This window comes from Camelina sativa, chromosome 7 (genome assembly GCF_000633955.1).
Source record: "Camelina sativa cultivar DH55 chromosome 7, Cs, whole genome shotgun sequence".
In the NCBI taxonomy this organism is placed as follows: Eukaryota; Viridiplantae; Streptophyta; class Magnoliopsida; order Brassicales; family Brassicaceae; genus Camelina; species Camelina sativa.
In genome coordinates this window covers 29,593,049-29,606,297 of record NC_025691.1, presented here as the reverse complement: position 1 = coordinate 29,606,297, position 13,249 = coordinate 29,593,049, and the positions used below count along the sequence as shown (strand labels likewise).

The 13,249-nt window shown below is 36.0% G+C and overlaps 5 protein-coding genes and 1 non-coding gene across 7 annotated transcripts in view; 1 reads left to right on the top strand and 5 right to left on the bottom strand.

Moving 5' to 3' along the window:
* LOC104705078 (protein strawberry notch-like) overlaps positions 1 to 1,339 on the top strand; it is a 12,076-nt gene extending 10,737 nt beyond the window's left edge. The window contains exons 27-31 of the mRNA XM_019227183.1: positions 362 to 480; positions 610 to 663; positions 746 to 848; positions 1,017 to 1,145; positions 1,229 to 1,339. Coding sequence (XP_019082728.1) covers positions 362 to 480; positions 610 to 663; positions 746 to 848; positions 1,017 to 1,145; positions 1,229 to 1,339 — 516 coding nt within the window. The remainder of the gene's footprint in view (positions 1 to 361; positions 481 to 609; positions 664 to 745; positions 849 to 1,016; positions 1,146 to 1,228) is intronic.
* LOC104703288 (metacaspase-4-like) lies at positions 1,678 to 3,701 on the bottom strand. Of its 2 annotated transcripts, none has more exons than XM_010419296.2 (3): positions 3,225 to 3,701; positions 2,271 to 2,990; positions 1,678 to 2,076 (listed from the first exon to the last, which is right to left on the bottom strand). In XM_010419296.2, the coding sequence occupies exons 1-3, from the start codon at positions 3,568 to 3,570 to the stop codon at positions 1,895 to 1,897; spliced, it is 1,248 nt and encodes a 415-aa protein (XP_010417598.1). In that variant the 5' UTR covers positions 3,571 to 3,701; the 3' UTR covers positions 1,678 to 1,894. The 2 variants fall into 2 exon arrangements, with proteins under 2 accessions (XP_010417598.1, XP_010417599.1); XM_010419297.2 differs by having other exon boundaries at positions 1,693 to 2,122; positions 2,317 to 2,990; positions 3,225 to 3,700.
* Positions 4,421 to 5,920, bottom strand: LOC104703286 (metacaspase-5-like). The gene is made up of 2 exons (XM_010419294.2): positions 5,518 to 5,920; positions 4,421 to 5,398 (listed from the first exon to the last, which is right to left on the bottom strand). The coding sequence occupies exons 1-2, from the start codon at positions 5,861 to 5,863 to the stop codon at positions 4,524 to 4,526; spliced, it is 1,221 nt and encodes a 406-aa protein (XP_010417596.1). The 5' UTR covers positions 5,864 to 5,920; the 3' UTR covers positions 4,421 to 4,523.
* LOC104703285 (metacaspase-6-like) lies at positions 6,794 to 8,580 on the bottom strand. The gene is made up of 2 exons (XM_010419293.1): positions 8,189 to 8,580; positions 6,794 to 7,689 (listed from the first exon to the last, which is right to left on the bottom strand). The coding sequence occupies exons 1-2, from the start codon at positions 8,532 to 8,534 to the stop codon at positions 6,926 to 6,928; spliced, it is 1,110 nt and encodes a 369-aa protein (XP_010417595.1). The 5' UTR covers positions 8,535 to 8,580; the 3' UTR covers positions 6,794 to 6,925.
* Positions 11,007 to 12,629, bottom strand: LOC104703284 (metacaspase-7). The gene is made up of 2 exons (XM_010419292.1): positions 12,208 to 12,629; positions 11,007 to 12,008 (listed from the first exon to the last, which is right to left on the bottom strand). Exons 1-2 carry the CDS (start codon positions 12,551 to 12,553, stop codon positions 11,143 to 11,145), a joined length of 1,212 nt encoding a protein of 403 aa, XP_010417594.1. The 5' UTR covers positions 12,554 to 12,629; the 3' UTR covers positions 11,007 to 11,142.
* Positions 12,765 to 12,836, bottom strand: TRNAK-UUU. The gene has a single exon. It is a non-coding gene; the product is annotated as a tRNA-Lys (tRNA).

The following is a 13,249-nucleotide window of genomic DNA, read 5'->3' as shown; positions in this document are numbered from 1 at the left end:
TGCAGGTTGTTTGAATTGTTTACTAGTATATTAGACGTTCTTGTACATAATGCTCGGATCGAAGGAAGTTTTGATTCAGGAATTGTGGATATGAAAGCTAATAGTGTTGAGCTGCTGAGCACTCCAAAGGTTGATAATTTCTCTTGCTTGATTAGTGATTCTTAGTGTATCTGTGCTACTAATATGTTGAATTTTTCAGACCGTCCATGTTGATCAAATGTCTGGTGCCTCAACTATGCTCTTTACTTTTACTCTGGATCGTGGTGTTACATGGGAGGTACTTCAATATCTTTCACTCTTGTTAATAATTAGTTGTATTTGACTACAATAAATCAAAAGCTTGATTTGATCTGTGTCCCAGTCTGCAAGTTCAATGCTAGAGGGGAAGAGAAGGGACGGACTTGGTTCTGCTAATGATGGCTTTTATGAATCTAAAAGGGAATGGTTAGGAAAACGACACTTCATATTAGCATTTGAGAGGTAAATCATCATCCTCGCTAATCTTTGGATATTTACTTGTCCAAATGTGAACCCTTCATAACATACAAATATTAAAATATCAAGAAAAGTATCAAAATCTCATTGCTGGGGTTTATCTTGGATTTCTAGTGCGGCTTCCGGGTTGTTTAAGATTGTTCGTCCTGCTGTAGGAGAGTCAATCAGGTATGTACACCGTTGGCAGAACCTTTACATTTCATATTTCTGACTTAGAGACTGGTCTTAACTGTTGTTTTATTCTTTCCAGGGAGATGTCTCTTTCAGAGTTGAAAACTAAATACCGAAAACTCTCATCTCTGGAGAAGGCTCGGACTGGTTGGGAAGACGAGTACGAAGTTTCTTCTAAACAGGTAAGCTTCCTCAGTCAAAAATAAAGTTCAGAGTACATCGAACCGAAGCAGAAAAGATTAGCACAGAATCATCCTGCAGGCGTGTCAAAGTTTAAGCGTCATGGCACTAAATGAGTCATTTTCATTGATAAAGTGTTGTGCACTAAATGAGTTTATATCTGAGTACAGTGTATGCATGGACCCAAGTGTAAGCTGGGCGAGTATTGCACAGTTGGGCGAAGAATACAGGAAGTAAACGTTGTGGGTGGCCTCATTCTTCCCATCTGGGGAACCATAGAGAAAGCTCTCTCGAAACAAGTAAAAATAACCTTCTCAAAATTTCTGAGACTCTCTTTCACTGTTGGCATTGAAACTTAAAACTGTATTCGGATCTTTTGCAGTCCCGTCATAGCCACAAGAGAGNCTCATCGTTGAGCTTCCCCTCAAGAAAACCTGAAGCCAACTTTCCAAGCGTACCCATAAGCCCACCTTCTTCTCCATTTCCTGATTGAAGCTTACCCAANACGATTGTTGCTTCATGTCGTTTTGTTTTGTATTTTGCAGATTTAGCATGGGTTCAAGAGATTGATGATTAAGACTGAAAACATTTTTATAAGAACAGACACCCCTCAATTCTCCCCAACCAAGTTCGCATGCCTATTTGTATTTTCTTTATTTAAAAGAAAGAGGAAAATGATACCTGACTTTCATTTTTGTGTATATCACATGACAAATTTGGAAGAAGATACATAGATGTAATATTATTATGAATTAACAAGATTCATTCCTATGTTTCGTTTTTATCAAAGGTGTGCAGAAATCAGAATACACAGAATATCAACAAAAAGAATAACAACAAAGTAAATTCATAAACCATAATTCACATAATTGAGTAAAACAAGAATAATTTCAGTATTTCACAAAACACAACACACATAACGTTTAAGTTACACAAATGCCCTCAAATAGTATAAAGAACCAGGCTTATTTCCCGACCAGAAGAATAATCATCAAGCAACGGTCGTTGTAAAAAAAAAAGCATCAATAATAAAATAAAACCTCAGATTTTAACAGATAAAGGGAGCATTTGCATAGCCATCATGACAATACAAACCTGGCTGCTGAGTAAAACCTTGCTTCTTCAGTGACTTCCTTGCCCTTGTAACCATTTCTCTGTTTGATATCTCACCGTCTGTCTCCTCCAAAATCTTCTGTATCGCATTGCTCATGGCTCCATAAGCCTCAGTTGGTTTCCCCGCTGGAGTGGCATCGGCAGAGGTCTGATCAGTTTGGCANCTTCCTGAAGCCAAATTTCGAAGAAGACTCTTCTTCCTCCTCGTCCTCTTTCTTAGTGCTCTCTCCAATCTGCTCCTTGGCTTCATCAATCAAACCACCACTGTGACAAGAATCNCGCATTGCTCATGGCTCCATAAGCCTCAGTTGGTTTCCCCGCTGGAGTGGCATCGGCAGAGGTCTGATCAGTTTGGCAACCGCTGATCAGTATACCGCTGTCTGGAAGCGGAACCGAACCTCTGGAACCACCGGCATAAACCTCTTCTTTACTCCCAACATGTGTCTGCATCGCGGGTTTCACATAGTCCTCATCGTTGAGCTTCCCCTCAAGAAAACCTGAAGCCAACTTTCCAAGCGTACCCATAAGCCCACCTTCTTCTCCATTTCCTGATTGAAGCTTACCCAAGATCACTTTCATGAACTTCTTCACTTTTGGGCTCGAGTCATCACCAAAGGCATCAAAAAGACTTGGCCTGATTTTCCCAACTTCGATATTATCATTTCCTGTTTGCTGCTTGAGGATATCGATCAAAGTCTGAAGAGGAAGAGATTTGTCTTTGGCATGAATCCTTTCTCCATCCTCTAGCTCAATCTCCTTAGTCTCGATTTCTTCAGACTCATCTTCATGCTTCTTGCTCCCTCCAATGTGAAACCCTCGAGACTCAATGGCGCCTTCAACTTTGCTGCGCAAGAACTTCCTGAACCCAAATTTCGAAGAAGACTCTTCTTCCTCCTCGTCCTCTTTCTTAGTGCTCTCTCCAATCTGCTCCTTGGCTTCATCAATCAAACCACCACTGTGACAAGAATCTGAAACGATTGTCAATCTGCAACCTTGAGGAACTTGGTCAACCAGATCCCTGAAATCATCATCTGCAAACAATAAAACAATTACCTCAGCCAAGTCAGATACCATATTCCTAAAACACAAACCTATATATATTCTCATTCCATATTCCTAACTTTAATTTTGATCCTATCAATCTCCAGCACAAAATCCTAACTTTTCTACCAAAAAAGCTTCTTTATCATCGGATCGGAGATCAGAAGATCAAAATTACAGATCAATCAGAAAAGAACAATTTAGATTTTTTTTTTAAAACTGACCTGTAATGAGATTCATATCGCAAGGAACAATACACTCATCGTAGCCAGTGTCATCGTCTTCACCAGTCTCAGCGGGGAGCCTCGTACCGTGTCCACTGTAATGAACGACAAGAACGTCGCCAGAATCAGCAGATCCGACGAGATCCTTAAGAGCACGGCGGATGTTTTTGCCAGTGGGCTGTGTAGAGGATTCATCGGTGTCGATGAGGACGGTGATGTCCTCCTCAGAGAAGCCGTACCGTTCGACGAGACATTTGTACATACGACGAACATCGTTGACGCATCCCCGTAACTCCGCCTTGGTTCCTGGGTAATTGATCCCGATAAGCACCGCCTTTTTCGCCATTGACAAAGATCTGATGGATCTAATTAAAAAAAAAAACTCTGAATCTGATCGGTTTATGTTTCTGTCAGCTATTGGAGAAGAAGAGCTTATTCCGACAAAAAGTAAAAGTGATCGCTCGTTCGTGTAATAATTTTATTTTGGGCTAAGATTATTTCTTTATTCATTGATTTGATGCAGTTGGAATGTACGATCTGACGTGGCATTGATTTTGTCACGTTATTATTTTACACGACTAGTCCACACAAATAAATTACTAGCGTTATCCTTTCTCTGTTATCCATGACAAGTCAACTGGCCAATAAAATAATGCCACATCACATGTATTGTAATTAAAAAAGAAAGCTTTTCTCGAGTTAAATTCCATACAAAACCACGATCTCTGTTCTCTTCCCCATGAAGCCACGATCTTTTTCCTCAAATTCTCTAACAATTTTTTAAAATTTTAAACAATCAATCAAGCATGCGTGAGTACAGTGTTTTTGTGTTTCTTTGCTTTAACTAGAGCTTCTCTATTTAATTTTTTACTTTTTTTTGGGGTCAAAGAGGATAAATATGTGTATGTGAGTGACTAATGTGAGGTTGACCTTGGTCTTTACTTTTGTTGGTGAAGTTGTCAACCATATCTTCAATGCCATTCACATCGGATGAAACTGTTGTTAGAAAAAAAATAAAATATACTGTATATTTTTGGTATGAAACTATGAATGTTAAATTTATACCGATTTAAAACAGCTATGTCTATCTGTAAACTTCTCTCAGAAAACGATTACAATATATAGTATTACTATTATTTAGAGGAAATTTGAGAAAATGTTTATAACGTACCTAGAGAAAATTGGAAGTATAACGATTAACATAGCCAATGAACAACGACCACTTGACATTCAAACCACAGTTACAACAACTTATTCAACATGAATGCTTTTGACAAGTCTACAACCAAAATACAACGGTCAACAAATAAACGGAGCATTCACAAAACTATCATTGCAATATAGTCCTGGTCGTTGAGAAAAGCCCTGTTTCTTAAGAAGCTTTCTTGCCTTCAAAACAAGTTCCTTGTATGTAATCTTACCCTTTGTCTCCTCAAGTATGATCTGTACAGCGTTGGTGAATGCTCCATAGGCCATTTCAGGATGATCCAAAGGACTCGCGTCAGCAGAAGTTTGGTCAGTTTGGCAACCGCTAATCAAAATACCGTTATCCGCAAGAGAACCATCGCTTGCACCTGCATAGACCTCTTTCTTGTTCCCAACATGTGTCTGCACATACTCTTCATCATCGTTTAGTTTGTACTCAACAAACTCTTCAGCTAGTTTCCCAATCATTCCCAATATCCCACCTTCACTTTTAACTTCTTGCAGCTTTGTTAGAAGCACTTTCATGAACTTCTTAACCTTTGGGGAGGCATCTTCTCCAAACACATTGAAAAGGGTTGGTCTGATTTTCCCAACTTCGATATTATCGTTACCTGTATCTTGCTTGAGGATATCGATTAGAGTTTGTAGAGGCAGAGATTTGTTTACGACATGGACTTTTGCCCCATCTTCTAGCTCAATCTCTTTAGTCTTGCTTTCTTCTTTCTCATCTTTGTGGTGAGGAGTGTGGATCCTTCGAGTTTCCAATGCTTCTTCCACAGCTTCACGCACGAAGCCTTTAAATCCAAATCTTGAAAAGACTCCAGATTCTTTCTTTGGATTCTTCTTCGTGCTATCTCCTATCTGCTCTTTAGCTTCATCGATGAGGCCACCACTGTGACAAGAGTCTGAGATGATTGTCATGTGTGCGTCCTTTGGTACCTTCTCCACAAGATCCCTGAATTCATCATCTGCCAATAGAATCACCAAAAGAAGCGTGAATCTGAAGCTACATATTTAACAAAATAATAATATATCTTCCAACAAAAACAGGACAAGTAAAAAAAAGGACAACATCAAATATAATTACCGGTGATAAGATTCATATCACAAGGGACAATACATTCATCATAACCAGTATCATCATCTTCTCCAGTCTCAGCCGGCAACCTCGTCCCATGTCCACTGTAATGGACGACGAGAACATCGCCGGATTTGGCTGATTCAACTAGATTCAATAACGCCTGTCTGATGTTCTTCCCGGTAGGTTTGGTGAAAGACTCGTCAGTATCGATCAGCTGAGTGATGTTTCTCTCGGAGAATCCGAACCGATCGACAAGGCATTTGTGCACCCTCCGAACATCGTTGACGCAACCCCGTAGCTCCGCCTTGGTTCCAGGGTAATTGATTCCAATCAACACAGCTTTCTTCGTCATTTTTGATGATAGTATCTCAAAAGTTCTGCTGCGGCACAATTTTTTTGTTTTTGTTTTGATTGTGAGCGTTACATTTGGTCCTTTATGCTTTTATACTAATGTTTATTACTTTAAAATTAAAGAAGCCTTGATAAGGTTGCCAAAAAGACAAAAGAACCTCTAATAAATATTTTGTTGAAATTAATTAGTCATAAATTTTCCTTTCCACTAAAATTATAACTATATACTATTAATTTAATTAATAATGTTGCCAAAAAGACAAAAGAGACTCTAATAAATTTGTTGAATGGTGTATAATTTTTTTTTTATTAGTCATAATTTCGTTTCCAAATATAGTATGTTTGAATAAATTATTAGTCTTATAGTTATTTTGTTGAAATCAATCATTCAATATAATCAAGGATTAATCAAAATACTCAAAATATAGCCGTTTGAAGAAGAAGAAGAAGAAGAAACGTCTATGGCTTGTCCTTATTTCCAACCAAAGCTAAGACGTACAAAACTTGTATAGATTGTGAGAATGAGAATGGCAAGAATTTTACGCATCGCTCATACATTACCCAAATAATTTACGCAAATGTTGCTTGTTATTGTTTATGAAGCCGCAAACAATCCCACGTTATATATCATCTATAACATTAATAAATTTGATGATCAAATTAATCATCGCATTCGTCGCACATCACTTTTTTTATTGCCAATACAATCGTATGGATCAAGCTAGGTTTTACAAAAATCAGGGAATATATTTGTCAAAAACAATAGCTATCAGCCAATCAGTGAAAATATTTGTCAAATATAGAACTCCATAACCAATGCCTGAGAAGCAGCTCTGTAGTCTTTTTGTGATTTATTTATTATTTTTTTCTTTTTGGGTGGCTTGATATGTTACCTCATTGGTTTCCAAACAAAAGAATTGGGAAAACTTCATAACCAATGAACGAACAAACAATACTTGACATATAAATATTCAAATCAATGTTACAACAAACACACAGATCATAAAACTTATTCCACACGAACCAAATCAACAAACAACGAAAAACCTCCCCAACTTGTTTATCAACATATAAACTGAGCATCAACATAAGCATCATTGCAATACAGTCCCGGTCGTTGATCAAAGCCCTGTTTCTTGAGAAGCTTCCTAGCCTTCAACACAAGATCTTTGTTGCTAATCTTACCTTTAGTCTCCTTAAGTATGATCTGTATAGCATTGGTGAGTGCTCCGTAAGCCAATTCAGGGTGACCTGGTGGGCTTGCGTCTGCAGAAGTTTGATCAGTTTGGCAACCACTGATCAATATACCGTTATCAGGAAGTGCACCATTGATAGCACCTGCATACACCTCTTGGATCGCGGGTTTCACATCGTCGTTAAGCTTCTGCTCAAGAAACTCTTGAGCTAGATTCTCAATTGATCCCAATATCTCACCTGAAACAGCTTGACTAGTAGTAATAGTCTCTTGTAGGTTGCTTAGAATCACATTCATGAACTTCTTCACCTTTGGGCTTGAATCTTCTCCAAACATCTCGAAAAGGGTTGTTCTGATCTTCCCGACTTCGATATTATCGTTGCCTGTTTCTTGCTTCAGCATATCAATCAAAGTCTCTAATGGCAGAGATCTACTTCCCACTTCATTTATCTCTGCTTCTGTCTCCTTGTTGATCTTTGAACAGTCTCCAAAGTCTTTATCCTTCTTCTTCGTGCTCTCTCCTATCTGCTCTTTGGCTTCATCTATTAGACCGCCACTGTGACAAGAGTCAGATATGATTGTAATGGGACAATCCTTTGGCACCATATCCACAAGATCCCTGAAATCATCATCTGTAAACAGAGTCCCCATAAAAAGATTAATAATCAGATATCAATATCAAAAGGTTAGCAAAATCTTAGCATCTTAATTCAAAACCTAATCACATATATTAATTAGCACAATAACCCCCAAAATTTTCACATAATCCACCAGTTTTCAACACATAAGTTTCCGGTTTTGTATTAACATGAGAGCAAAATATCAGAAAGTAAATTTTCATATTTCTAACATCAAATATTTTCTTTTGTTTCATAATTTTAGGTTATTAAAGTTCAAACGCAAATACAACACTAAAGGTCCTTATGTTTGCTATATATGTTTTGGTTTTACAGTTAAACCACTTGGTGAACATGCTTAAAATTGTGACTTAAGAAAATATAATGAACGTAAACGTGAAAAAAACAAAAATCAAACAAATTAAATTGGTAAAGGAAAAGTTTAAATTCTTACGTAAACATGAAAAAATAAAAGTCAACGTGCATAGTCTTTTTTTTTTTTTTTTTCACTTACCGGTGATGAGATTCATATCGGAAGGAACAATACACTCATCGTAACCAGTATCATCCTCTTCTCCAGTTTCCGCGGGCAACCTAGTCCCGTGTCCACTGTAATGGACGAAGAGAACATCACCCGGTTTAGCCGGTTCAACGAGATCCAACAACGCCTGTCTGATGTTCTTACCGGTCGGTTTGATCGAAGAACTATCAGTATCGATCAACATTTTGATGTTCTTCTCGGGGAATCCATACCGTTCGACGAGGCTTATATGCATCCGACGGACGTCGTTGACGCAGCCTCGTAGCTCTGCCTTCGTTCCCACGTAGTTGATCCCAATCAGTAAAGCTTTCTTGGCCATTGATGATATTTCAAAACTATGCTTGACAGTCCTTTTCTGATCCTGAGATGATTCACCCTTCATGGGTTTTTATAATCATCTTTATTATTTAACTAATGACCCCTATAGTTTTTTTTTTGGTATGACTTTTTCTGTCGCGTTCTTGTATGACAAAAAATAATAATAATAATAAAATAAAATAATTCGAGAAGATATTTGAAAATTATAAGCTCTGATTTTATCAATATCTTTCTTTAAATTTCAGATAATTGATATTTTATTAGTCAAAGTTAATACAAATTTGTATACGAGTGTAAATAATTTATATTCATTTTGGTTGCATATTCCTTGTAATCAAGTTTATAAATTTGAATAACCACATATCAAACAACCTAACTTGAACACAAACGTCAGATATAAGTAACAATTTCTACTTGAAAACGTACGAAACTTCGTTAGCTTATAAGAAATAGTCATAATTTTGCTGGACTATCATTTTAAAATGTTAAGAAAAGGATAATTGTTAATTTGTTTTATTCATAGTTTAATCTCTTTCTTGAGAGCGCAAACAATCTCACGTTATAAGCAGTAAGCACGTCGCTTTGCTGAGCTAATCAGCCAATTATTATGGCTTGATTCCTTCTATCTTTAGTCAACTGGACAAAGTCTCCTAGGTCTTAGTTAGATTCCTTGTATCATAAGTCTGATGGAACTTGCACACAACCTAGTTTTTATCTAATTATCTTCACCAAAAATGCTTACATTTATTTATTTATTCATTCTAACAATACAAATATTTAAATCCAACTATCCTGTTTCCATAAAATGTACACGTGTTATATTTCTTCTAATCAAGCTAATTGTATTTTTTTTGGACACAGAAAAAGTAAATTATCTTCCTTGCTTTAAAAAGTTTAAACATTATTCTAAACTACTCCACTTGATTAGTAGATAATTGAACAATGTAGTTATTTTAAAATATTATTGTTCAAAATTTTTATAGGACTTTATTAAACACCACTTGCTGATGTTCACACTAGAACGACAAAAAAAAGAAAACTACATTGTTCAATTTAATATTATCAATGACAACTAAGACTACAGAGATATGTTGATACTTAGATAAGGGAAAAAATTGCTAGCTACACGAATAATATTGTACTCTTAACTATACGAAGTAGATGTATTGTATGACCATATGCATGAACTATATGACGTTATGTGATTAACACCATAAACATACAATTCTGATACACCGGTTGACTTACTCCAGCGTTGACCAAAATTGACCAAAAAAATATTCTAATTTTTTTTATGTATACTATTAAAAACCAAAAATTTTAAATTTCTATATGAAATAGTTTATAGTTTTTAAAAAAATTAAGACATATTCTATATTATATAACTAAATATTTTGTTTACATCTTTAATATATACATTCTTATAATTAGTATTTTTTATTTTGAAGCTAAACTAATAGTCAATATTTTTACGTCAAATATATTGTTTTGCAAAATCAATTTTTGGATCTTCTATCTTCTATATATTAAAAATAAATATTGTGTGTTTTTTGTTGTTTACAATCAAATATATTGCTTTATTTTTTGTGGAAAAAATGTATTTAAATAAATCAAATAATAAGTTGATGTTTTTAATTGCAATAGAAAAAAATTAACTATTATAAGACTGGATAAATTAACATATATACAATATATTTTCTATTGCAAAACTTAATAAAAGTGAAATGAAAAAGCCTTAATATTTTTTCAGATATTATAATAATTCATTAATTCTTAATAAAAGTGAATTATAAAAAATTTCGGTTCTAATGATTTTGATATGTATTGGGTTTGGTTCTAAGTATTTTTGTTGTAGAAATATTTTTTGTGGTTGAGAATATTAAATAATATTAATTTTCTATTTAGATAAATTAAGTAAGAAGTTGATGTTTTTAAATTAATAATGTTAAAATTAGTAGTTTTCTTATTTGATTTATTACAATAAAATTATCTGGTTTGAATTTAAGTTTTAATATCTTATGAATGATTTTTATTTCAATTTTATTTAAGTTTTGAAATTGAAAAAAGGTAACTATTATAAGACTAAGTGAATGGAATATATATATATATATATAATATCTTTATTTTGGATCCATATATATTTTTAATTATTAAACACCATAAATGATTCCTAAATAATTTAATTAAATTTTTTTATTTTGGTTTCTAATACTAAAAACAAAAAAACAAAATTTGCCTATTTTTATTGGTCAACATCAGTCAACGCCGGTCAATAATGGTCAACACCGAATTCTGATGAACAGTGTACCGGAATAAGATGTTTGTGATGTTAAGCACACGATATTATATAGTTGGTATATGTGGCCATACAATACATATACTTTGTATAGTTGAATATACATTTTTAAAGTTGGCATATGTGGTCATGTACTGTGAAATAGTTTGTGTAGCTGACTATCTTTTTCCCCTTAAATAATTAGCGTAGATGAAGGGTATTATTACAAATAAACATACTTGAGAAAATAAATCAATAGTTATCATGTCCACTACAATCCACAATATGTAGTCTGGAGTGAAAAAAGAACCTCTAATCAATCAACACACCATATTTAGCATATAAATGGAGCATTCACAAAACGGTCATTACAATACAATCCTGGTCTCTGAGTAAACCTCTGTTTCTTCAGAATCTCTCTTACCCTCAATACCATTTCCTTGTTCGTAATCTTATCTTTACCGGTCTCCGACAAAACCATTTGGATAGCGTTGCTAAACGCTCCAAACGCTTCTCCTTTCTTCTTAACATCTGCTGATGTCTCATCTGTTTGACATCCACTCAACAGAATCCCTCGGTCTGGATACAATCCGTTGCTTGATGCTCCTCCATAAATCTCACGGTCGCTCTTCACATGTGCCTCCATTGCAGGTTTCACGTAGTCTTCGTCGTTCAGCTTATCTTCTATATACCCACGAGCACTTTCTTCGATCTTACCAAGTAACGTACTTTGATAATTTCCTTCCCTTAGCTTGGTGAGAATCACTTTCATGAACTTCTTTATCTTGGGACTCGAATCTTCACCAAAGGCATCGAAAAGGGTCGGTCTGATTTTACCAATCTCGATATTGTCTAGCCCAGTTTGTTGTTTGAGAAGTGCGATAAACCTCTCCAACGGCAGATACCTTGATTTGACAACTCCATCACTCTCTCCAACTTCTTCTGCGATCTCGTCCGTTTCTACATGTGAGCTTCCGATTCCACAAAACGCAAGAAGTTTCACAAAAACGCTATGCAAACAGTTCCCAAAGTCGAACTCAAAAGAAGAAACTTTTAGTTCTGGGTCTGGCTTCGTCGTGGTACTCTCCCCAATCTGTTCCTTAGCTTCATCGATGAGTCCGCCGCTGTGACAAGAATCTGATACAATCGTTATCTGACACCCCTCTGGAACTTGTTCCACTAAACTCCTGAAATCATCATCTGCAATGCAACACACAAAACAGCGTCGATATCAACCAAACAAAAAAAAAACAATCCCCATCACTTCTATCAGCGTACATATCAAGATATTCAAAACTAGCCCTAAACAGAGCACTCTGTTTTTACATCATGTATGTATGTAACCAAGAAATCATCCCATAAAAATACTAACTACCGAATACAGTATCGATCTACTTACCAGGGATTGGGTTTAAGTCGGAAGGAACGATACACTCGTCAAAACCTGTATCATCTTCTTCCCCTGTTTCCGGTGGGACCCTCGTGCCGTGTCCACTGTAATGAACGAATAACACGTCACCGGCCTTTGCTGGCGTTACGAGCTCCGACAAAGCCTGACGGATGTTCTTTCCGGTGGGTTGAGTGTACGACTTGTCGGAGTCGATCAGCAGCGTGATATCTTCCTCCGCGAATCCGAACCGGTCAACGAGGCACTTGTGCATCCGACGGGCGTCGTTGACGCAGCCTTGTAGCTCCTCTGCGGTGCCTGGGTAGTTGATTCCTATCAGTACCGCTCTCTTCACCATTCTTGCAACCTTCAAGAGTTCTTTGTCTGAAAGCTACCACAACTGGATCTTAACGATTCTTCGTTGAGATTTGTGATCATCATTAAATGTAATAACTACTAGTACTAAACAAAACAAAATAGGTCGTTGTTAGTGGACTAACTTTATGTTTCTTTAATGACATAGCTGGCACGTGGAAATTATAGACTTATTTAAAAACGTAAAATTAATGCGCCGTCTGTGGGGATCGAACCCACGGCCACGTGGTTAAAAGCCACGCGCTCTACCACTGAGCTAAGACGGCTGGACAATATGAGTATCAGAATGCGCTTTTACTTTTGATCGTCATGTATTAAGATTCTTTTATAATGTCTTTCAAGTAGCAAAAGTGACCTTGAATGAGCTTATAAATTAGTCATCTTATGCTAATCTGTGAAAAGATGAGATCGAATAAAAGAATTGCATGTACGTACTGTACTTGTAATAACTCAAGTTTTTTGGTTTTAATGTTAAAATTCCAAAAAACATTATCTCATCCGTTGTCTGTTGGTATTGGGTAATTTTCTCTGTCTTGTTCCTGTTGGGATTGGGTTTTTGTCTGTATGTTGGAAACTCTTGTAACTTGGTCGATAATAACTCAAGTTTGCAGAAGTACCTAAGTGATGATGATTTGTAAGGCCAAGTGAAAGTATATAATCAGGATCGTGATCCAGTGAT

Bases quoted from the DNA above. Each gene is read 5' to 3' on its own strand.
- LOC104703288 (XM_010419296.2), bottom strand. From the start codon at position 3,570: ATGGCGAAAAAGGCGGTGCTTATCGGGATCAATTACCCAGGAACCAAG. The intron at 2,991-3,224 runs GTCAGTTTTAAA...TATTGTTTGCAG, and splicing joins CGATATGAATCTCATTACAG to ATGATGATTTCAGGGATCTG. The intron at 2,077-2,270 runs CAACTGAGGCTT...CAGCGGGGAAAC, and splicing joins TGCCACTCCAGCGGGGAAAC to CAACTGAGGCTTATGGAGCC.
- LOC104703286 (XM_010419294.2), bottom strand. From the start codon at position 5,863: ATGACGAAGAAAGCTGTGTTGATTGGAATCAATTACCCTGGAACCAAG. The intron at 5,399-5,517 runs GTAATTATATTT...TTCTATTGGCAG, and splicing joins TGATATGAATCTTATCACCG to ATGATGAATTCAGGGATCTT.
- LOC104703285 (XM_010419293.1), bottom strand. From the start codon at position 8,534: ATGGCCAAGAAAGCTTTACTGATTGGGATCAACTACGTGGGAACGAAG. The intron at 7,690-8,188 runs GTAAGTGAAAAA...CTCTGTTTACAG, and splicing joins CGATATGAATCTCATCACCG to ATGATGATTTCAGGGATCTT.
- LOC104703284 (XM_010419292.1), bottom strand. From the start codon at position 12,553: ATGGTGAAGAGAGCGGTACTGATAGGAATCAACTACCCAGGCACCGCA. The intron at 12,009-12,207 runs GTAAGTAGATCG...GTTGCATTGCAG, and splicing joins CGACTTAAACCCAATCCCTG to ATGATGATTTCAGGAGTTTA.